At 37.7% G+C, this 24,281-nt stretch overlaps 1 protein-coding gene across 2 annotated transcripts; it reads right to left on the bottom strand.

Moving 5' to 3' along the window:
- Positions 1-97: 97 nt before the first annotated feature.
- LOC148194466 (protein translocase subunit SecA, chloroplastic-like) lies at positions 98-17,334 on the bottom strand. 2 transcript variants are annotated; one of them, XM_088097356.1, is made up of 17 exons: positions 16,748-17,161; positions 16,564-16,636; positions 16,021-16,227; positions 15,435-15,537; positions 15,151-15,331; positions 5,406-5,624; positions 4,610-4,723; positions 4,396-4,509; positions 3,938-4,105; positions 3,145-3,320; positions 2,516-2,582; positions 1,806-1,952; positions 1,555-1,650; positions 1,422-1,490; positions 1,137-1,238; positions 799-1,050; positions 98-721 (listed from the first exon to the last, which is right to left on the bottom strand). In XM_088097356.1, the coding sequence occupies exons 1-17, from the start codon at positions 17,126-17,128 to the stop codon at positions 650-652; spliced, it is 2,541 nt and encodes an 846-aa protein (XP_087953482.1). In that variant the 5' UTR covers positions 17,129-17,161; the 3' UTR covers positions 98-649. The 2 variants fall into 2 exon arrangements, with proteins under 2 accessions (XP_087953482.1, XP_087953481.1); XM_088097355.1 differs by lacking the exons at positions 98-721; positions 799-1,050 and having other exon boundaries at positions 1,159-1,297; positions 16,748-17,334.
- Between the last annotated feature and the right edge of the window lie 6,947 nt (positions 17,335-24,281).

Here is a 24,281-nt window from a genome sequence, read left to right as displayed (position 1 = left end):
CGAGAAAATCTTAGTTAAGGAAAAAATTAAATGTTTTACCATTTAACACCAATACAAAATGAAAGTAAAACATTAGTGAAGTAGAACAGTTGTGGGGTCACAGTTTCAACTTATTAAATCAATGATCTAATTGGATTTTATGAAGAAAAAATTGAATAAAGTAATCAAAGAAAGCACTCATAATTTTTAATAACAAGTTTATTAAATTAATAAATTAGAAGATATTTTGATTCTATACATAATCCAGTATTTATAACTCTAGAAAATATATTTTTACCAAAATATTCAATAATGTCAAAACAGTTAAGTCCTTTTTTCTCTTGCTGGGTTGTTGCACCATGTAATCAATAAGTTATCATAATGAGGTGGTGTGTACCAATGTGACCAAAACATCTCCTACTTAACCAATTCAATGAAAACAGCTAGTTTTTGCAAATTCAGGGGCAATTCTAACTTCTCCAATCCAGTATGACGTCACGGAGGGTGAAAAAAATAGGCTTCGAGATTTGGTGAACTGTTTGTGCAGAAAGCACTTAGCAGTGCTACCTCTTATTTATAACCATTTCAGATCAGTTTATATGAATGAGTAAAAGGCTCTGCATATAACTAAATCAAGCATGGCATCAAGCATAAGGGCAAAAGACTTCACTTACTGCTGAATTTTTGCAATTAGTTTTTCAAGATCCCAGCTGTCCTTTGGAGCATCAGAACCAATGTTTGCCTAATCCATCATAATTGCATTATCAAGTTAGACAATGCAGCAAGGTATAAAGAGAACCATAATTTTGGCAGGCTTACCTCTAAAATGTCATCCATTGTCAACTCAGCATATTCAATAAGAAGAGACTGAAGATTATCTGATTCAAGGGCTCGCCTTCTCTCAGTATAAACTCGGTCTCTTTGGCTGTTAAGTACTTCATCATACTCAAACAACTGCTTCCGAATGTCAAAGAAATAATTCTCCACTTTCCTTTGGGCTTCATCTAATGCTTTGGTCAGCATCTTGGACTCAATAGGCAGGTCTTCAACTCTGAAAGCTCGCATTAAGCCCTACACAGTACACATTACAATCTTAACATAATCAAGTTTTGGGCAAAAAAATTCCTACTGTTGCAGCAGCACAACAAATGCATTACCTGAATTCGATCTCCACCAAAAATGCGAAATATGTTATCTTCAAGGCTTAAAAAAAAGCGCGAGCTACCTGGATCTCCTTGTCTGCCACTTCGACCACGCAACTTTATGCATAAATATCAACATTTCAAGTTCAAATACTTATTTGCCAAGGTAGGATTAGCTAGTATAGCCACAAGATGAAAGAAGCAGGTAAGAGATATCCAGATGACAAAGTCCAAAACCAATTCCATCCCTGCTTCCCTCCTTTCAACCCAACAAGGAAAAGGAGGTAAGAAAAAGAAAACCTGATTATCAATTCGCCGTGATTCATGTCGCTCTGTGCCCACCACATGGAGTCCACCAGCTTCCACAACCTGCAGTCATAATAATAGTTAATCAACAGCAACTTATGAGAAGTATTAGTTAAGAAAAATAAACCTTCTTCCTCTCTTCCTCAGTGAAGACTTTGTATTCTTTTCCAATTTCCAGAAATGCATTTCTCAACTTGGCAATGACTTCATCTTGAGCAGGGCCCTACATAAAAATATATAATGACAATTTTTATATACTAAATTAAAATTCACAAAAAAGTGATATATCAAAGTCTCAAGAAAGTTAAACTAGTTGCTAAAACATTCAAATTTTTAGCATTAATTACAAAAGAAAATTTATCATTCACCGATTGTCACCTTTTCACATGCATAGGATAGGCGCTCCTCTGCTTCAAGCTCAGTTAATGATCTCTTGCCCCATGTTTCGACAGCTAATTGAACAGCCTTTTCGGTCAAGTTCTCATTTTTATCTGATAGCTGGCATGGGAATAACTTCTCATTCACCTGAATAATGATATATGCAGAGTTTCAAAACAAGTACTGCAGAAAGTATGTAGAGGCAAACATATAAACATGCAACACTTTTTAAAGCAAATTAAAGCACACAACATCTAAAGCAACATAGATTTAGGGGGTACCTTTTTGAAATATAATATATTTGAAAAACAAAAAAGATTTTGAATTCAGCTTTCTTTTTCTACAGACATCCAAAATTCCCTATTTATAACACCAACCCATGTTCTTTCCACCATTTTTTAACCATTACCGCACCTCTTTGACAGTCAAAGATGATCTAGCAAAAGCCTGGTTCAAGCATGCCATTCTTTTCTTTCCATATTGCATACTGTTGTAAAACTCATCTTTTCGTCTACCCAATTGCTTCAAAGGTTCTTAAAGTGTCTTAAATACCCTTTTCTAGTTTTGCTTTTCAAATATAGTAAATAGCACATTTTGATCTAAGAATAGGTTGCTAACATCCTCCTTCTAAAGAGTAAACAAGAGTATGTCAGTGTACAACACCATAATTGTGGTAACACAATCAATACTTTAAAAGAAAAACACCATACCTTCCATGTCTTGTAGGGTGGAGGTTTCTTTATTGAAACAAAACCTTCTTCGGATGGCTTAACAACTCTGCAATCATTTAGTCGCAGAAAATAAATGTAATGCTTGTCTTGGTAAGATGACTTCAATAACTTAGAAATAGTTTTACTTTAAGATCTAACAAAACAGGCTCGAGGATTTTAACCACAGTATAGGAGCAATCAGAATATGTCTTCCAATTAAAGTTGTGAATAAATCCCAGAAAACAGTGAGGTTGTGCAACCAACGTATACACATGTTACAATACGCCTGCCTGTAAATACAGAGGCATTACTCACACACAATAGGAGGTGCTTGAAATCCCCGAACCACGTCATACAACCACCTCACTCCTTTCACTTCAGACAAGTTTTTCTTTTCTTTTCTTTCCCTCATAAACGGGAAAACACACTTCCATTCAAGGACTTTTGTTTATAACTTTGCATAGACCATCTCACTCACTAAAAGCCCACCCCAGGCAGCATCTCCCTTTAAGTATCCTCACCTCCCCCACTAAGCCTATCCCCTTTTCTTCCAAATATCATTTTAAATAATACTCAATCTGAAGGCAACAAGTAGATGGTAGAACACATTCTCCATAATAAAAGAATACCTAGACATCAATATCTCACGAAGTTTCAACCGTGCCATAAATTCAGCATTACCACCAAGGATTATATCTGTCCCACGACCAGCCATATTGGTTGCAATTGTCACTGCCCCAAAACGACCACTCTGAGCTACAATTTCTGCTTCCCTCTCAACATTTTCTGGTTTCGCATTAAGAACCTAGGAAGCACATAACTCATTATAAACCCAAAAATATTAAGAAAAAAATGGTAGCATCTCATTCTATCAAATGGATGAGTAGATGGCCCGTGTTACCAAAGCTTGTCCTAGGCTATGAGTAGGCTACCTTTTAAGAAACAAAAATAATTTGAAACAAGTATCATTAACAAAGTATTCTAATGACACAATATCCATGAAGCATAAACATTCCTCTTGCTTGAGAAATGTTTTTTCTTAGACCAACCCTGACCTGATTTCTGATTAAAAAAGTATCATCAGCTCAAACATTTGAGCCAACACCTAAAAATGGGTGGATACTTCATAAACTAGTATTAAAAAGAAAAAAAAAAACTTTTTTAAACACTCAAAAAGTCACCTTAAAATATAATATAAATCTCAAAAAATGAATGCTAAAATGTTGTTTCATGAGATGTATAGAAAGAAAAAAAAAATGTATAACTTATCAAGTTCTTTTGAGGAAGTGAAAAAGCCTTTCTTGAAAAATATGATTCATCTTCTTTTTTTATTTTTTGTAAAGAAAGAAAGTGTATACCTTGTAAATGGGGCCTCAATATATTTTTGCAAGTTATAGTATAACAAAATAGGAGAGACCTTACCTCATGCGGAATTTCAGCTTCTTTCAATAGCTCCGACAAAGAATCACTCTGCTCAACACTAGTCGTGCCAACAAGCACTGGGCGACCAGTTTTGTGCATCCTAGAGATTTCCACTACAACTGCACGCCATTTCCCAGAAGTTGCCCTAAAAACTACATCAGATTCGTCCTGTGAAAGAAATTAAAGATTAGGAACTAAACAAACAACAAGCAATTTATAAATACTGTTTATTATGTACAAACTAAATCTACTAAGATGAACATTAAGGCTTCTGAACATAACTTTAAATGGAAGTAATCCATCCACACTATCTCGAAACTATAATAATTTACACATACATTGCACATATATATATGTAATAAATATATTATCATTCCTCCTGTTCAGGAATTGGAATACAGATGATCCCATTTGGCAAAAAGTATTAAAGTGTTGCACAATTAATGACAAGAAGAAACCTTTCTTATCATAGGCTTGTTTGTTGGCACAATTGTAACTTTAAGCTTGTAAATACTCTCAAATTCTGTGCTTTCTGTTGCTGCAGTGCCAGTCATACCACAAAGTTTGGGAAACTGTAGAGGTACATAGTTGAGAGCATCAAGGAAATTTCAAATGCAAACGAAATTCTGAAATGATGATTCACTTAACCAGCTCAAACATGACATTTCCAACCTGAAGAAAGAAATTCTGGTAACTGATGGAAGCCAGCGTGACAGTTTCATTTTGAATTGGCAGCCCTTCTTTTGCCTCAACTGCTTGGTGAAGACCATCACTCCACCTTCTCCCCTATGAGTAAATAAAAATTACTTATACCAAATTAACTTCTCAGAAATTTGAACACGTGACATTCTTTCTTCATATAGGTTTAGTTATTTGTTTTCTCAAAATAGAAGTGGTAGTGAGTGCCAGTAATATGAAAGATATTGCCATTGGCTAGACAGGTACTCTACAATAATTAGATAGTAACGTAAACACCAAGGTTTGACATTGTAATCACGAGCAAAAGAAAGAATCCTTGTATATACCAGATCACTGCAGCTTGTTTAAAGATAAGGGCAGAACGTAAAATGTATCCTAAGATAGAATCACTATTAATTTGCAATTCAATTGCGGAGGTCAAGTATAATCCAGGTGTAGACTGTATATGATTTTCTTGCAGAAACTAAGTGAATATTAATTGCAACTATTCTTTTAGTATCAATAATTAAATAGTAATGCTTTTAGTGCCGAGTAACAATCACAAGTTATCCAGTAAAAGACAACGCAATGCATTGAGTTAGCATTTAATACTTTTCTAAGCCATAATATATAAAGCAAAGTTTTTCTATTATCTTAATTATAATTACGATTATAATAATAATTATATCAAATGTAGATCAAGAAACTGCTACTGCTGGCGCAACTATTCTCTCTGCCTTTGCTCACTAAATTGTTTATTGCCATGAATTCAAATAGAAACTCGAAATACCTGCATGACTCGGCCAGTAAACTCATCAACAATAAAGACCTCTTTTCCACGAACTATGTAGTTTACATCCCGAAGAAATAGTTCTTTTGCTTTTATTGCATTTAGGATATATGAAGCCCACTGCTCTCGTGGATCATATAAATCTTTGACAGCCAAAATTTCTTCAGCGTCTTCATAACCCTGCTCAGAAAGTAGAACTGTTTTTTGTTTTTCATCCACCTGCAATGACAATTTCAGTAATAATAATAAAATTCAAAGATGCAATTTTATTATAATAAATTAAGCATGTCTCCTGTCATCGAATATAAGAACAAGTTAAGGTGAAGATGAAAATTTAGGAACCTCAAACATTCACAATACAAAAATAATCAAAAGACCTCCACAAACTCATGTTTATTCTAGCAAACTTTGTTTCCCATTTTCAACAGACCATGAAATAGAAACTAACTTGCATATCAAAGTTATTGCTCTGTTAGCTTCACATAAGCATTCTGCTATATATAATATTTAGAGTTTATGATTTTGTATGACCAAAGTAATTCAAAATCACGGTAGATGACTTTCAAGGTGATACGAATGAAGGAATGGAAGGGCAGGGTAGGAAAATCCATCAGGTCTGTGAGATGATGTTAGGGCCTGGCGAGTGTATGAGAGAAAGAGATATAGGAGGGAGAAGGGCGAGGACGAACGTATTAACAGGGACGAGCAGAACATGGACGAACGTTCGGAACAAGGGGCGAGGTCGAGCGAGGACGAGCAGAACATGGACGAACGTCCTAGCATGGACGAGAGGACGAGCGTCCCAACGAGGGGCGAGGACGAACGTCCTAACAGGAACGAGCGTCCATGATAAATAGCTGGCAAACGGGAGGATAGGCAGGAATGCAGGGGGCGTCAGCAGATTATTACTGTAATAAAGGCAGTAATAAATAGAGTTAATAAGGACAGATTTATTCTTTCCAGATTATTATATTAAATAGGCAATTAAGTTTAATTATAATAATTAGGCGATTATGATTATTCCTTACCTTTTCGGGAAGGAGTAATTAGTATTAATTAGGAGAGGCGCCTAGGGTCAGGTTATGTTTTTGATTGTTTGAATATTGTAAGAGAGGTTATGCTCTCGTGTGACTGAAGGAGAACCTGCTCCCAGTCATTAGTTGGTTCGTGATTTCCAGAGTTTCAATAATAAAGCGTTTTTATTCACGTGAGTACCGTTCCGTTCACGGTGTAAGGCAAATTACGTGGTCAGGCACGTAACAAATTGGTCCGACCTGCCGGATCATTATTAAAGGGAGGAGAGCGTAATGGAGGGAAAACTGACGGCTATGGACGGGAGGATAGAGACCTTAGAAATCTCCATGGGCGGGCTGGAATCGGCAGTCCAGGAACTAGTAAGGATACTAGGCGAGCGAGGTCGACGGGAGGAGGGACACCTGGATAGTAGCCAGGGATCAGTAAATGGCAGGAGGAATGACGAGGATGAGAGAGCTGGCGGAGGCTTAGGAGGGGGACACCGAGAGGAGCCACCTTATTGGAGGAGGAAGGTTGAATTGCCCGTGTTCGAAGGCAGCGAACCTATGAACTGGATTTATAGGGCGGACAAATTCTTCGAACTCCAAGGGGTGCCCGACGAAGAGAAGTTGCGGCTGGCGTACATCAGCATGGAGGGAATAGCAGGACACTGGTTCAGGTTTTGGAGGGAGAAAGCCAGGAACCGATCATGGGCCGGATTAAAAGAGGCATTAGTGGTTCGGTTTGGAGGCAGAAATCAAGGAACGGTCTTTGAGAGACTGGCATCCTGTAAACAGTCGGGGTCCGTGGGAGACTACATCCAAGAATTCGAGGTGTTGGTGAGTCAAGCAGAACAAATACCTGAGGCACAGTTAATGGGGTATTTCATGGCCGGCCTACATGAGGGGATTCGTAACCAACTCAGGTTGTTGGACCCAAAGGACTTTATGGATGTCATGAGACTAGCCAGGGACGTAGAGGCGTTCCAAGCAGGAACGCGAGGAGGTGGAGGAATCAGCAACAAAGGGCAGTCGTGGGGAAAGACGAGCGGTTCAGTGGCAAGGGTGGATCCTAGCCGCAACACCCAGAACCGAACGAACGCCGAAGGAGGCCCCAGGAGAGGGGATGAGCGTACGCTCTCTAACGCGCAAGGCAGAAACGTACGGGATTTACCATACGCGGAGTACGTCAAGCGCAGGGAGGAGGGGAGGTGTTTCCGGTGCGGAGGACCGTTCGGTCCAGGCCACCGTTGTCCAGAAAGAGGGATTCGGATGCTGATCTTGGCCGAAGAAGAGGAGCCAGGAGGGGAAGAAGAGGGGGAGGTAGAATGCGAACAACTGGAGCTGTCTGCTCTCTCAGCCGGAGGGCTCACCCAGCCCCAAACGATGAAGTTGCACGGACAGATAGGGACGCAGCAGGTTCTGATCCTAATTGACAGTGGCGCCAGCCACAACTTCATCAGCAGGGAATTGGTAGAAGACCTATCCTTGCCCGTAGTAGATACACCACCCTACCGGGTGAGTTTGGGGGATGGACGGAGGAAGGAGACTCGAGGATGTTGTGAGTCAGTAACGGTTCAGGTAGGGGATATTGTGATCAACGAACGTTTTCACTTGTTCGAATTGGGCGGAGTGGATGTGATACTGGGGGTCGAATGGTTGGCCAAGCTGGGCGAGGTAGTCATAAACTGGAGGCAGCTAACCATGGCGTACGTACAAGCAGGGAACAGGGTGATTATCAAGGGAGATCCAACGCTAACTAGGAGGTTGGTGGAACCGTCAGCTTTGCTTAAAATGACGGAAGTCGAGGTCTGGTTATTAGTGTGGGAGCTAGGGGAGACAGAGAAAGAGAAGGAACCCAGACCGTACGTTCCGGAAAAAGAGACGTTCGGTGCAGGACTAACTCGGACGCAGACGCTCGACATGCAGCGAATCCTGGAGCGTTACGCTGAAGTGTTTCACGAGCCGGACGGACTACCCCCTGATAGAGGAATGGCTCATCGAATTCCCTTGAAGGAAGGTACAGACCCCGTAAATGTAAGGCCGTACAGATATCCCCATGTAATGAAGGAGGAGATTGAGAAACAGGTGGCGGAAATGCTGACGGCAGGCGTCATAAGGACAAGCACCAGTCCATATTCAAGCCCTGTAATTTTGGTGAAAAAGAAGGATGGCAGCTGGCGGTTTTGTGTGGACTACAGGGCCCTAAACCGAGCTACCGTGCCTGACAAATTCCCTATTCCCTTGATAGAGGAGTTGTTGGACGAACTGAGGGGAGCCAAGTATTTCTCAAAGGTGGATTTAAAGTCAGGCTATCATCAAATACGAATGGGAACCGGTGACATAGAGAAGACTGCTTTCCGGACGCACCAGGGCCACTACGAATTCATGGTAATGCCGTTCGGCCTAACCAACGCGCCAGCCACTTTTCAGAGTGCCATGAACCAACTGTTACAGCCTTATCTGCGGAAGTTCGTACTGGTATTCTTTGATGATATACTGGTGTATAGCCGCACCTGGGACGAGCACTTGGAACAGGTGGCGACGGTGCTAGGGGAACTGGTGGCACATAGATGGGTGGCCAACAGGAAGAAGTGCGAATTCGGCAGAACTCAAATAGGGTATCTGGGCCATCGGATATCAGAGAAGGGGGTAGAGATGGACGAGGACAAGGTACGGGCAGTGCTGGAGTGGGAGAAACCGAGGACAGTAAAGGCTTTGAGGGGTTTTCTAGGGCTGACGGGCTACTACAGGAGGTTCGTAAAGGACTATGGGAAGATTGCCCGGCCTTTGACCGACCTTCTCAAGAAAGGACAGTTCGCGTGGACGGAACAAGCGGAGGAAGCCATGCTTAAGTTGAAGAAGGCAATAACGACAGCACCGGTATTGATTCTTCCGGATTTTAACCAGCCGTTCCACATTGAGTGTGACGCGTCCGGAAGGGGGATAGGAGCAGTACTCATGCAAGGGAAGCAGCCCATAGCTTTCTTTAGCAAAGCGCTGTCGGAGGGATCGTTAGGGAAGTCAATCTATGAGAAGGAACTCATGGCGCTGGTTTTGGCCATACAACATTGGCGGCCGTACCTATTGGGGCAACGGTTTGTGGTTCACACGGATCAGAGGAGTTTGAAGTATCTCCTGGAACAACGCATCACCACTCAGAATCAGCAGAATTGGCTGGCAAAGCTCCTGGGATACGACTTTGAGATCGTGTACAAATCCGGGGTGACTAACAAGGTGGCGGACGCCCTATCCCGCAAGGATGAGGATGAGCTGCGGGACGAGAAGGAGTTAACGGTGGTGGTTAGGCCATATTGGCAAGATTTCAGGGAGATTTTGGAAGAAGTCGAGGCGGATGAGGAGTTACGGAAAGTGATTGATGACTTAAAGAAAGACCCCAACTCCCATCCCTCGTTCACGCTAGAGAACGAGCGTTTGCACTATAAAGGGAGGCTCGTGCTGTCAGCCCGTTCGGCCTGGGTGCCCAAGCTGATAGCCGAATTCCATTCCACACATACAGGAGGCCATTCAGGGGTTTACCGGACGTACCGCAAGGTGGCACAATCGCTTTATTGGGTGGGAATGAAGAAAGCAGTGACCGAATTCGTGGCCCACTGTCTAGTCTGTCAACAGCATAAATACCTAACCTCATCATCGCAAGGACTGCTGCAGCCGTTACCCATTCCCAACGCCATCTGGGAGGAGATAAGTATGGATTTTATTGTCAAACTACCCAAGTCTAGAGGATATGATGCTGTATTAGTGGTGGTAGACCGACTCAGCAAATACGGACATTTCATACCCCTAAAACACCCTTATTCCGCTCGCACAATAGCCGAAATCTTCGTCAAAGAGGTTGTCCGCTTACATGGGGTACCGCTCTCTATCGTAAGTGACCGGGATCCACTGTTCTTAAGTAATTTTTGGAAGGAGTTGTTCAAGCTACAAGGCACTCGACTGAAGATGAGCACAGCCTATCATCCGGAGACGGATGGACAGACGGAGGTTCTCAACAGGGTCCTGGAAGGGTATCTGAGATGTTTTTGTTCCGAACAGCCCAAGGGCTGGAGCACTGTGATACCATGGGCGGAATATTGGTACAACACCAGCTATCAAGAATCAGCCAAATGCACGCCATTTGAAACTGTCTACGGGAGGCCGCCACCCTCCTTGCATAGGTTCGTCCCAGGAGAAACCTTAGTGGAGTCCGTCAGTCAGGAATTACAGACGAGAGACGAAGCCCTCCGCCAGCTAAAGTTCCATCTAGCCAGGGCACAGGAATTAATGGTAAGGCAGGCAGACAAGGCAAGAAGACCGTCTCAAGTAGGAGTGGGAGATTGGGTCTATCTGAAGATTAGACCTCACCGTCAAACGACGATGTCGTCCATGGTGCAGTCTAAATTGGCCGCTCGCTATTTTGGTCCCTTCTTGGTCATTCAGCAGGTAGGAGCAGTCGCATTCAAGCTGCAATTACCAGAGACCACCCGAATACATCCCGTGTTCCATGTGTCACAATTAAAGAAGGCAGTAGGGGACCACCAGGTCGAGCCAGAGTTACCCAAAGATTTGGAGGTGGAGGAACAGTCTCCGCGACCGGTCAGAGTGTTGGACCAGAGGCAAGTGCACCAGGGGGAGGACGTACGGCAGGAAGTCCTGGTCGAATGGCAAGAGGGAGGACCTGACGGGGCTACATGGGAAGATGCCCTCACCATCCAAGACCAATATCCTGACTTCAACCTTGGGGACAAGGTTGATCTTCAGGGGGTGGGTAATGTTAGGGCCTGGCGAGTGTATGAGAGAAAGAGATATAGGAGGGAGAAGGGCGAGGACGAACGTATTAACAGGGACGAGCAGAACATGGACGAACGTTCGGAACAAGGGGCGAGGTCGAGCGAGGATGAGCAGAACATGGACGAACGTCCTAGCATGGACGAGAGGACGAGCGTCCCAACGAGGGGCGAGGACGAACGTCCTAACAGGAACGAGCGTCCATGATAAATAGCTGGCAAACGGGAGGATAGGCAGGAATGCAGGGGGCGTCAGCAGATTATTACTGTAATAAAGGCAGTAATAAATAGAGTTAATAAGGACAGATTTATTCTTTCCAGATTATTATATTAAATAGGCAATTAAGTTTAATTATAATAATTAGGCGATTATGATTATTCCTTACCTTTTCGGGAAGGAGTAATTAGTATTAATTAGGAGAGGCGCCTAGGGTCAGGTTATGTTTTTGATTGTTTGAATATTGTAAGAGAGGTTATGCTCTCGTGTGACTGAAGGAGAACCTGCTCCCAGTCATTAGTTGGTTCGTGATTTCCAGAGTTTCAATAATAAAGCGTTTTTATTCACGTGAGTAACGTTCCGTTCACGGTGTAAGGCAAATTACGTGGTCAGGCACGTAACAGATGAAGAGGTTGAAACCCATCACTTGGGGACCCACAAGCACACTCCCTTGATTCTGTAATAACAGAATAGTTGACATGGAAGATATGAGAGCGTGTGGGTATCTTTCTGTTAGAACATAGGGGAGAGAGGGAGAATGAGGGGTGGGTGCGGGAATGACCTGGGAACTTTTGGGAGCAGAGAGACTAATATTCTCTCTCGTTTTGGTTCTTTCCTTGTATGAACTCAGAAATTCTGAATACAGAAAGGAATACTTTCATTTTCATTGTTTTTTGTGTTATTATATGAGGCTGGTATCAGACCACTCACTTCTAGGAGTGCATGGTACTGACTCGTCGTGCAATGAGGCAACATATGGAAGGACTAGAGCAACAACTGGCTGAGTTGAAAAATCTGATCCTCTCCCACAGGAGGTCACAATGAGGATGGCCTTGCAAGCGCCATTCGCAAAGGAGGAGGGGGACACACAATGTTCTTGATGGCAAACTTGAGAGTAAAGACAATGCAAGCCGCACGACCCGAACTAGTAGTCGTGAGTCATCACGTGTTTTCAGAGGGTGCAAACTTCAGATTCTGATATTTCAAGATGTTATAGCTGGATCGTGAGGGCTAAAAGGTATTTCAAACTCAATCTGGTAGAAGATGATGAAAAATTGGAGCTATGGTGATAGCCTTAGCAGATAAGGCTCTCAGTTGGTACCAATGGTGGGCAGAACAGAGTCAAGCACCCAACTGGGCGGAGTTTACAGGTGCGTTGATCCGATGCTTTCAACTGCGACAGGTGCAAAATCCTTTTGGGCTGCTGTTACGTCTGCAGAAGACCAGTTCTGTAATGAAATACAAGGAGAAGTTTGAATGTGCGTCCGCACCATTGAAGAAAGAAGAGAATAATGCTGAAGGGAATCTTCCTCACTGGCTTGAAGGAAGAGATTCAAACCGAATTGAAGTTATTTACGACTGGGTCTCTTGAGGAGTTGATGGATAGGGCCTTGTTGCTGGAAGAGAAGAATATTGCTCTGCGCAAAGTGGGGCTGATGAATTCAGAAAAGAAATTGATGGAGAAAACAATGGGAAGGCATACTCACAGTTTCACTAGAAGGGAAAGAGGAGGAAATAAGGAGGGAACGAGCAGCAAGATGAATGAAGCAGATCAGGGGGAGAAGAAACCCTTGAGTGGAAGGAAACTTTCTCAAGCTTAATTGAGAGAACGAAGTCGAAAGGGGGTCTGTATTAAATGTGGAGAAACCTACGGTTGCGATCATGTTTGCAAATTGAAACTCTATCGATTTCTACTCATTGAAGGATCACAAGAGGAAGAATCGGGAAGTAGCAAAGAAGAGGACGATAAGGGAGAGTCTATGACCAGCAAAGTATTGCAGATTTCTCTAAAAAGCAAAGGATTAACTTCCAATAGATCTTTCAAGTTGGGAGATGTTGACTGAACTCAAAGATCACTTATTGTAAGCCCAAAACCGCAGGAAGCAGCAAGCAGACCAGTTTAGAAGAAAGGTGGAATTCAAGATTGGAGATTAGGTTTACTTGAAGATCCAACCTTATAAGCTAAAAAATTAGCCAAGAGAATCAATCAAAAGCTAAATCCTAGACGTTATGGGCCCTATGAAGTAACTGGAAGTGTGGGAGAGGTAGCTCATAAATTGAAGTTGGCAGAAGGTAGGAAGGTCCATCCAGTTGGGAGCTAGAAATGCAACCAGAAGAGATTCTAGCTCTTAGAGAAGGAGAAGGCAAGGCCCCGGAAGTTAGTCAAATGAAAGGGTATGCCATCATGTGAAAATTCTTGGGAATCTCTACAAAAGATGGGGAATTACTTCCCTGAACTTCACCTTGGGGACAAGGTGAAAATTATGGGAGATGAGTGATACGAGTAAAAGTTTAAAGGAAAAAGGGCAGCAAGGTGTATGAAAGGAAGAAGTGGAAACCTATTTTGTGGAGTCCAACAACACAAACCCAATGAATAGTATCTTAACAGAATTGTTGAGTGGAAGGTGAGTTGGAGGTAGGAAGGGGAGTTGGAGGTAGGAAGGGGAGTTGGAGGTAGGAAGGGGAGGGTAGGGGCGACAAAGGAAGGTGAAATTTGGGACTTGGTACTGAGGCCATTGTATTCCGTATAGTGAGAGGTTCTTCTCCTCTATATTTTTTGGACAGTGTGAGCAATAACATATTCATTTATTTTATCTCTTTTCATACCGTGCTGATTGCTATCATATCCTCTTATCTTCTCCCTCATTTTCATTCACCTAGGTCTAGTCTGGTCATATTTTCTTTCAATTTCCCCCACCCCCAGACAGGTAGATGTTTGAAAAGATAGAAAAGGTCCATAAACTCCATTAAAAAGCAGGGATAAATATTCCTTTTATCTAATTTATACATGTTTAAAAATAGTATAAACAATTCAAACATCTCATCCGTGTATCACAGACCAGGCAAACGAAGATCTCCTCTCATAAACTATACCATGAAAAAGGGAAAAAATTAATAATCACACATGAATTTCACTAAGCATTGTTGTCCAGTTTGAATTGAAGGATAAAAATAATAATTAATGGAAAATAATTACATTTAGTTGTTTTAATAATGTTATGTTATGAACAATTTGAACAAATTGTCCATGCTCTCAAAGATATTTCTTCCTTTTGGATTATGCAGAAGCATAACAATCACCTATATGAAGACTCAAATGATTCTTCCAATGTATCATTTTTGGCGCCAATAGAATTCATACAGGAAGAATTGTATGAGTATTCTAATATCAATAAGTTGATTGATTTGCTCTTACATGTTCCAAAAGATACAAAAATCTCTGGGAGCTCTTTCCTAGATCGAGAATAGAGTACCCAAATTCTCTCAATAACTAAAAAGTATAATGAACCTGAATCTAACTGTGGTTCACAGTGATGGTGAAACTGGATAAAATAAGATTGCAAGATTAAGATATCTAATGAAACCATAGACAGAATCGAGATCTCATTAAGAATAAGTCAAACAAATATCTCCTCTCACAAAGTAAGTATACCTCCCAAAAGGAAAAAAACTAATAATCAGGAAGGAACTTCACTTGCCATTGTTGTAATGTCCATATCAAGGGATAAAAATATTAATATTAACCAATGAAAATCCAGTCCCAATCTATAACTTGTTGCCATATTCTAATTAAATCTGACCAAATTTCCTAACTATACATAATGAGACTTTTAAAAACATAAAGCTTACAATGAGCAGAGAAGGTATCAGTAGAGAAACATAGAGTATTGCTCTGATAAACATAATACATTAAATTTCAAAATGTAAACATAATTTAGCAGACTTACAGTGTAATGTATGTCTCGCTCAAATGCTTCTGCAATCTTTGCAGCCTTATAATATCTATCACTGGGTTTCTCTGCAGGTCCTGATATAATAAGTGGTGTTCTAGCTTCATCAATAAGAATTGAATCAACCTCATCGATGATACAGTAATTGAAACCCCTTACAACAAGATCTTCGACACTCTGTACATTCCACAGTTCAGAAGAGTTCAGCACGATATTAAAAGGATCAAAATCAAAATTTAAAAAGCATATTGCAGAAATATATAAAGGAAAAATTACTTTCCGTGGCAAGATTGTCTCTCAAGTAATCAAAACCAAGCTCACTATTAGTGACATATGTTATATCACATGAGTAATTTTCCTTTCTTTGCTGACTTGTCATATTCTCTGCCAACAAATGTATCATGTGTTAGATTGCAATAAATGAATAGATTCAAAATGGTTTGCATATTAAAGAAGCTCAGTTGATAAAAAAAGGAAAAAGAAAAGAAACATATAAATCCTAAACAAAAACCAAGAACAAATTAAGTCAGGAATAAATCGACATTTATTCAGAAATGAAAATAGAGTGGAGGGAAACAAAGCAAAACAAAAGTTTGAAACACAATGCCTTTTGCATAAAGGTCTCCATGAGAACTTATAGAAGAATAAAACGAGGAAAAATGAAATAAGTTTCTTCATAAGTTAAAATTAATTTAATCGCTCTCATCTTTATTTTTTTCTTTTTCTTTCTCCAAAAGTGCTTACTAAGAAGTTTACCCAGGCAGACCGACAACCAAACCCCAACTGACTAACAATGGATGAATATAGATGTAGATAGAGAGAATACAGCATAAAGAGGAGAGGGAAGAAATGAAATACGAGACATACGCTGAATGAGGCCAACCTTCAATCCAAGAAAGCGTGGAACCTGACCAACCCACTCACAATCCCGCCGAGCCAGATAATCATTGACAGTCACAACATGAACTCCCTTCCCACTCAATGCATTTAAATAAGCAGGCAAAACTGCAACCAGTGTCTTCCCTTCTCCAGTCCTCATTTCAGCTATTTCCCCCTTATGAAGAACCATGCCTCCTACAAGACCCAAACGAACAATATTCACGAATTTTTCTTTTCTGCATAAATATACAAGCCAAATAGTACGAGCTAGAGTACATAACAACGTGTATAAGGCAATAGAATAAGTACAAAACTTAGATACAATTCCACCAAAGTTTTTGGTACTGATCTCCAACCAGAATTGGAGTCTTACTTGGGAGGACCTATGTTAACCTTCAATATAAATTTTACTGCGTCAGTTATTTTAATTAAAACTTCACGAGAACAACACCAAAAGCACTTAACTGCATGTAAGCTATTTTCAATGACAGTACAATTCCATGACCAACTATTCATCGAGTAAAGACTTACCTATAAGCTGGACATCGAAGGGTCGGAGGCTAAGAACCCTCTTCGAAGCTTCTCTCACCACAGCAAACGCCTCCTGCAACACACACGCACACACACTTTACTTCACTTACGTCATCACGATCAAGAGCAACTGCATTTGATTTCAAACACCGCTTATAAACTACAACAAGCAAAACAAACTCACCGGTAAGATAGAATCCAAAGATTGGCCCTGTTGCACGCGTTCTCGAAGAGCAAAAGTCCTCTCCCTCAGTTCCGAATCCGACAATGCGGAAATCTCTGGTTCCAATCCGTTGATAATGTTAACGGTTGCCGCGTACTGCTGTCGCGTGGATTCTCCCGTGTCAGCGCCTTTGAATATGCCGCCAAGCAATCCTCCGAGGGACGCTACTACACCCGATCGACGCATCCTGCTCCGGCGTGTGCCGGAAATCGACGGCGGCTGGAGCTGGATGTCTCCGCGAAGAAAAGCTGAAGCCCATGGAGTTAGGGTTTTGTGGTGACAAAGTGCGTGCGGGTTCCACGTTTTGGAGGCGAAGGAGGAACAGAGCGACGACGAGGCCATGGTTGGGATTGAGAAATTGTAGAAACTTTTTGAAGAAGTGGTTTAGAGTGAGGATTTTTAATTGGATTGGATAGGGAAGATGGGTTTCGTGGCCATGGCGCGAGTGTGGTAACTAGAAAAGCTGCAAACAAAGAACCTGAGTTTCTTTCTGCTTCTGAACGTTGTTTGTAATGGATAGAACATTGACAACGTGGACAGGACGAGAGATAGGATAAGGGCAATCTATTCCGTGTAAGAGGAAAATCTCACGCTTTTAACTAAAAATAAATAGTGTTCAGATTAAAAAGGTTTTTCTTTTTACAGGAAATAAAATTCACTTTATGCATATTGAAAAGAATATTACAATTAAATTATTATTTTTTTCAATTTTAACTTGTCATAAACATACACTGTAACTTTCATAAGTTCTGTTACATTATTTTATTGGATGATATATGATTGATTTGATACAACGTGAGTAACACGAGAAAAAAAAATCATTTATAAACTTTTTTTTCAATCTCCCCCAAATATAATCAATTTATTTTTTTATAATATAATGTTTAAAAATTATCAATATGAGAATGTTAGTAGTGGAGTTTAAATCGATTTTAAATTTAAAAAAAAAATTTAACTACATTGATGATTGTCGGAATGAGTTACAGACTCAATAATTAGTTATTACCGAGACAAACAAATAAATCATTATTAAGATCGAACAGTTGAATACCATTAATTCTAACGTTAAATATATATAATTATTAATAATTAAATCATTGTTATTAATGACAAGCTTTTCTAAAATTTATAAATATATATTTAAAATAAAAAACTAAATAATTTACATTTACTACGTCATTAATATATATTTATTTAGTTTTGTTTACAATTTTAAAATAAATTTATTATGTAATGTTTATTACGTATTATTTTTCATTCAACTTAAAAATATTAACAATAAACAATCTCAAACAAAATAAACTCATGATAAAATAGTTAGGTCGAAAAGACAATTAATCATGTATTAAATCAATTAAAATCTTAAAAGGTAATTACAACAATATAACAGTAAGTCTCATTGATAAGAATAATTTCAAATGACAAATATATGTAATGCATTTTACCTTGTAGTTAAGGTTGGTTTTGACGTACAAATTGAATTGAATAGCGTGATTTAGAACCAGAAATGGGTTGATTTTATTTTGAACTCAGCGTATCTTACCTAAATATTCATATTACTACGTTACTATAACAAGTACAAGTGTACAAGATAATAATTGGTAAAATATTATTTCAGGTGTTGAATTTCTCTTCATCATTATTTTTTAACGGTTTTTTGGGATTGAGTTAAGTCTAAAATATACTTTTTAACACTTATTGTTATTTCTTTTTAGTTTGTTACTTTTTTTAACAATGAAAATATAATTTATTTTTAACAAAAGAGTTATATGAGTTTGTGCATGTCTAAAAGTAGTAATTTTGGAGTTTATTAAAAAAATACTTGACGATTTGGAATAATGATGTGGTTATGTTATTATTGTTTAGTTCATCAAAATAATTTAGAAAGACTTTTCCTACAAGATTTGTGAGTTTTTTTTTTATCTTATTGAGATTTCGGGATTTATGCGAGTTCATAAAATTGAAAAAAATAAAATTAAAAGAAAAAAAATTATATATAAGGTGGAGAATGAAAAGAATTAAATAACTATGCATGAGAGGAAAAATATTAAAACAAAACAAAAGATAACAAGAAAAATAAAGAAGTTTCATAATCTCATACTTCATACTTCATCCCATAGAAGGAACGACGAAAGAGATGAAAGACCAGAACGTTTGAGTCATTTTCCAAAGGTTTATGACACAAGTGACAAAAAAAAATACTTATAAAGAAAACTTAAGTTAGATCAAACTTATATTTCTTTGAAACATTAACTTGTTTCAACTACGAAAAGATTTGAAGAGAAAAAGAATATAAAATATTTTTTAAAAATATATATTTTAAAATATTTTTACTTTAATAAAGTAGAAAAAAGAAAAAAAGTTACCTTTGATCTCCACCTACTAAATTGATTTTTTGTAAGGTTTTCCGAAATTCGGGATTAAATTCTCTCTAAAAAGAGAAGGACAACAAGTGTACAAATGAGAAATATTTGTTGTTTGAATTTTTACAATGTAATTTATTTTTATTGTAATTTATTCAGTATTTACTTTCATTTTATTTTCTCTTACTTGCAACTATTAAGATTTAATTCTTATATTTTAGGTGCAGTAAATAATGTTTATAATAAAAGGTATAAAACTCACCAAAAAAATAACATGTGGCAATATTAAGCCTAACGCAACGCTATCTTATATAACTTGACAATCCCAACCATAAAAAACGTGACACAATTATGAAAAACGTAATACAGATAGTAGAAAGATGAAGATGATCTCAACCACTAATTTAGGTTTAGAAACTTTTAAAATTTGAATTTTGCCTCTTGTTTTTACTTGAATTTCAACTAACTACTTAGGATATTCTATAATTTACCTTTCATTTCAAGTCTTTAAGCGTCATTAGGGTTTACATTTTTATATGATAAAAAAACATATTAACTTTATATAAGACATTTTTGGAAAACTTTTCATGACAATAAAAAGTTCTACTAAACTTAAAAAGAGGTTATCTCGTGATAAGAATAAGATTGGGTATATAATTAACTAAATTATACTAAACTATGCATTATTTTTACTATTTTGTATTATAAAAACTAAACTACTTTTGTAAAAACTGAATTATACTTATTTATTCTTCCGTTAAAAAATTGAATTTTTTTATTAACAGTTTAGTTAACTACTTCAAACGTACTTTACTTTTGCTTGTTTAATTGTTTTGCTTTTTTTTTCAGCAAAACAAACATAAGAAATAAAGAATATATATATATATATATATATATATATATATATATATATATATATATATATATCACGGGTTTGTTAATTTATGTAAGATCTTTTTTCAGTTGGTACATTCTACCAAAGTGTATCAAGTTTTAGTAAAAATAAAATATTCATTAAAAAAACATACTTTAAATCTAAGAGCATTTTAATAGTTTTAATATTTAATTTAAAAAAATAAAAGGTAATTATTTATTATCCAAGTTAGTTATTTTTTTAAATAAAAAATAAAATAAAAGGTAGTTATTTATTATCATTAACGTAACTAACGTACAAAATGACCAGTGACATTTTTGTAGATAAAACGTCATTATAGAAGTCGGTTGCCTCATGATCAGACGTCAAATAAGGTATAGACGTTGGCCCCCCAGATCATACGTAAAAAGGTCCGAAAATACCTCATTTTAGGCGCTAATATTAATTCTTTTTACGACGTTGACCCCCTCAAATTAGACGTTAAATCCTGCTTTAGACGTTGGCCCCCAGATCAAACCTCAACAAGGTCCGAAAATATCTCATTTTAAGCGTCAATATTAATTTTTTTTCACAACATAGACATCGACCTCCCCAAATCAGACGTTAAATCCTCCTTTAGAAGTCGGCCCCCAGATCAGACGTAAAAAAGGTCTAAAAATACCTCATTTTAAACGCAAATATTAATTTTTTTTACAGCATAGACATCGAACCTCTCAAATAAGACGCCAAATCCTCCTTTAGACGTCGGTTCCCCCAAATCAGACGACAAAAAGGTCCGAAATAACCCTCAAATCAGACCTTGAATCCTTTGCCACAAGTTGAAAAATCATAATTGAAATGTCACTTTTTCAGACATTAGACGACAAAAAGGTCCGAAATAACCCTCAAATCAGACCTTGAATCCTCTGCCACAAGTTGAAAAATCATAATTGAAATGTCACTTTTTCAGACATTAGACGTCGAACGTAGAAGAGATTCAACGTCTAATTCCATATGTTAACCAGCTTCGAAAACACCCTAAAAGTAGCACAAAAATAGATTTTTTTAAGTAATTAGACGTGGGATCTAAAGAGAAAATTTAATACAAAGTCATGTCATGATATATTATTATTTTTAATTATTTTTTATTCTAAATTCATCATTAATATTTTTCTATTTTGATTAAAAAAAATCATTTGAAATCTTTAAAATAATATATCATGACAAAACCGAAACATTCTTTAAAAAAAAAGTAAAAAGAAAAACTGAGATAAAAATGAAAAGAAAAAACTAAAATTGCACATAATTCAAAATAAGGAAACAAGGAAACAAAAGGTACAATCAAACTAAACAAACCAAATTATCATTGCATCCATAAAAAAACAATTAATTAAGATGGGGATTAGGCAAAATATTTACCAATTGCTTGATAACATTGGTAAATATCGTAACAATGGAACTTTTTTATCAATGACATAGAATGTTAAATCCTTACAATATTTAAACTTGAGCAATAGTAGCAAAGCAATGAATACTTATTTAACAATAAATTATCATTGCACCAAAATATTTACCAATTAATTATTGTAAGCAAGATATGACAATAATTTTTTTTAAGTATGTATATTTTATACAGTTAAGTTAATAAGTTTATTTTATTATAAACTCACTAAAATAATTCTTAAGTATGTATATTGTATACAGTTTAAGTTAATAAGTTTATTTTATTACAAACTCACTAAAACTACTTCAAAACAATATTTGATTTTTTATATTTATTACTAAATAAGTTTATAAATTTATTATCGTTACAAAATATATTAAGAAAATGATGATATTAATTGTATTTAACAATTTATTCAAATCCTTAAAAATAAATTTTAATTTCTCCAAAGATATAGATACTAACTCTTTTAATTAATTCATTTATTTTGTTCATAATTTTCTAGTTTTCTGTATCTCCATAAGGAATTATTTATTTTGTAATTTTTTTCATTTATAACATATAAAAATGATGCAGAATTTTAATAATCTTATTTTTATTAAATTAAATTAATAAAAGCAATACATTTTATAACTTTATTTTTTAAAATAAGTAAAATTTATATTTTTCTAAGTCTAAATGTGACAACCCAAAATATAGTAACCACATCATATAATTTAGGAGTCAACATTCCCAATAAAGAGAACAGTTAGAGTTGACTTGCAATTAAATACGTAACTACAGTCATCCAAATAAAGGATAGAATTTAAAACTTAAATAGTTTTGATTATTTCAAAATAACACCAACTCTTATTTAGAAATCCTAAAAAGACTATATTGCAGCATCAGCATCTTCCAACTCTTGCTCCAAGCGAACCTCCTCGACAACATCTGCTCCCAACCAAGTGGATGATCATCGCAAAGGAAAAACATACCCAAACAGCACACAACACAGAAGCAAGGGTGAGCTAGGTAAACAAGCAATAAACATATAGTACAATCAATCCATGTTATCATGCTTAGTTACGTATAAAAGAACAATTAAAGCATAGCCATTAAACCACGACTCACACACTCACACGACTCATCCGGATTTGTATAACTGTCGAACTATTGGTCGTCTTTGCACTTGCGTAGTTCAGCTGGCACTCCCCAACACTATGCAAGGTAAATCCCCCAATCTGTCTATGTCTAAACTCTAAGACTATAGACGAGGACCTCCCTCTACTCTCACCACTTACATTGCTCTCCTCTATCTGAGTATGAACAGTGCTTCGAGTGTAGGGATAGACATACCAGTTCAAAGTTCCATACAGTTATACAGAACAACATCATCACCCCACACATCACTTTCAGTCATCTCTCCCTGAGATGTCCTCTTCATATTCATTTACATCATCATACAACATCAACCATGTCATAAAAACAACTCATACATTACATACTTTCACAAAACCATCACTTATTAACACCAATTTCTTTAGGACTTTTAATTTTCAATACTTAAATAATTCAAACAGCTTGGAGACCCTCACCAATGGCTCCGGAAGGGTCAAAACCCCCCAGAACGACCTAAAGAACGTCCAAAACGGACATCCAGAACCCCGAAAACCACCCAAAACTGTCCGGAATGATTTTCCGTCGACAATAATCGATTATCATATGTGATAATCGATTATCATATGTGATAATCGATTATTTGCGAGAGCTTTGAAGAGGATACAACACTCTGACTAAAATAATCGATTATCAAGTGAGATAATCGATTATTCTTATCAGTTTTTGACATCAACGTGATTTTTCTGGTTTTGGTGTATCTTAGACATATCCAAATGAACAAATTGGAATCTGTAACTCTAATATTGATATGAAACATGTTTATAGATGAAAAGCATTGGTCATTTGGATAGGAATTAGATGTACTAAACCAACTCAATTTCTACTCCAAAACATCTAACTCAATAACTAGAGGACCCCAAACCCAATTTTATTAACTCAGGATCCAATTTCAATCCTACCATGTTGCTAATGGCTTTGCTCAATTTTATGGCCCTAACCAGTTCTAATAGACTCATACCAGCCAGCCCCACTGTCCAATTTCACTCAAGACTCCCTAGGCTCAAATCCTCTACCTCAGTTCCTCTCAAAAGGCATAAAACATTACTCTCTTAACCCTTTACTCTTCTCGCAAGACCAACTCATCAATTCCATTTCAACCACTCTTTACTACCCAGTTGGTCAACGGAGAAGAATCAGATGTCTGAACGCATCAGTCTCACCTTCGACGCCAACACATATGACTAGTCACAACGTACTGGACCAGGCCAGGGCTGCTCTATGATCAGGGATGTGCCAACTCAGGTTTTTAAGATTCCTCTATCCTACCAACACGGTACTCTCAACAAGTCCCAATTCAGTAACCTAAGTTATCCAAACTGCCCTATAGTGTTTTAGACTCTACTTGCCCCATTTCCCTTATCTCACTTTCCTTTACCGTAAGCTAACACAATACCTGCACACCTATTTATTAACCCCAAGACCAACATTACATATTCCAGTCCTCTCCAACAACAGTCAATACAACCAACAAATATATCCAGGTAAAATCAACATCAGTATAGCATGATCACACAATTTCTTCATTTTCAACCAACACAATTTAAACATGTTCATCACCAAAACAACATAACAGTAAAAGCAAAATAAATCAGACAAGCATATCATACATCATCTAAAATTGTAACTAGCTCCCCTTACCTCAGAGTCGAACTACCAAGCTCATAGGAACACTCCTTT

Source organism: Vigna umbellata, chromosome 8 (genome assembly GCF_029865625.1).
Source record: "Vigna umbellata cultivar VRB3 chromosome 8, Vumbellata_1.0, whole genome shotgun sequence".
NCBI classification, from domain to species: domain Eukaryota; kingdom Viridiplantae; phylum Streptophyta; class Magnoliopsida; order Fabales; family Fabaceae; genus Vigna; species Vigna umbellata.
Note: the sequence above shows the minus strand (reverse complement) of the source record. Positions and strands in the feature narration are given on the sequence as shown.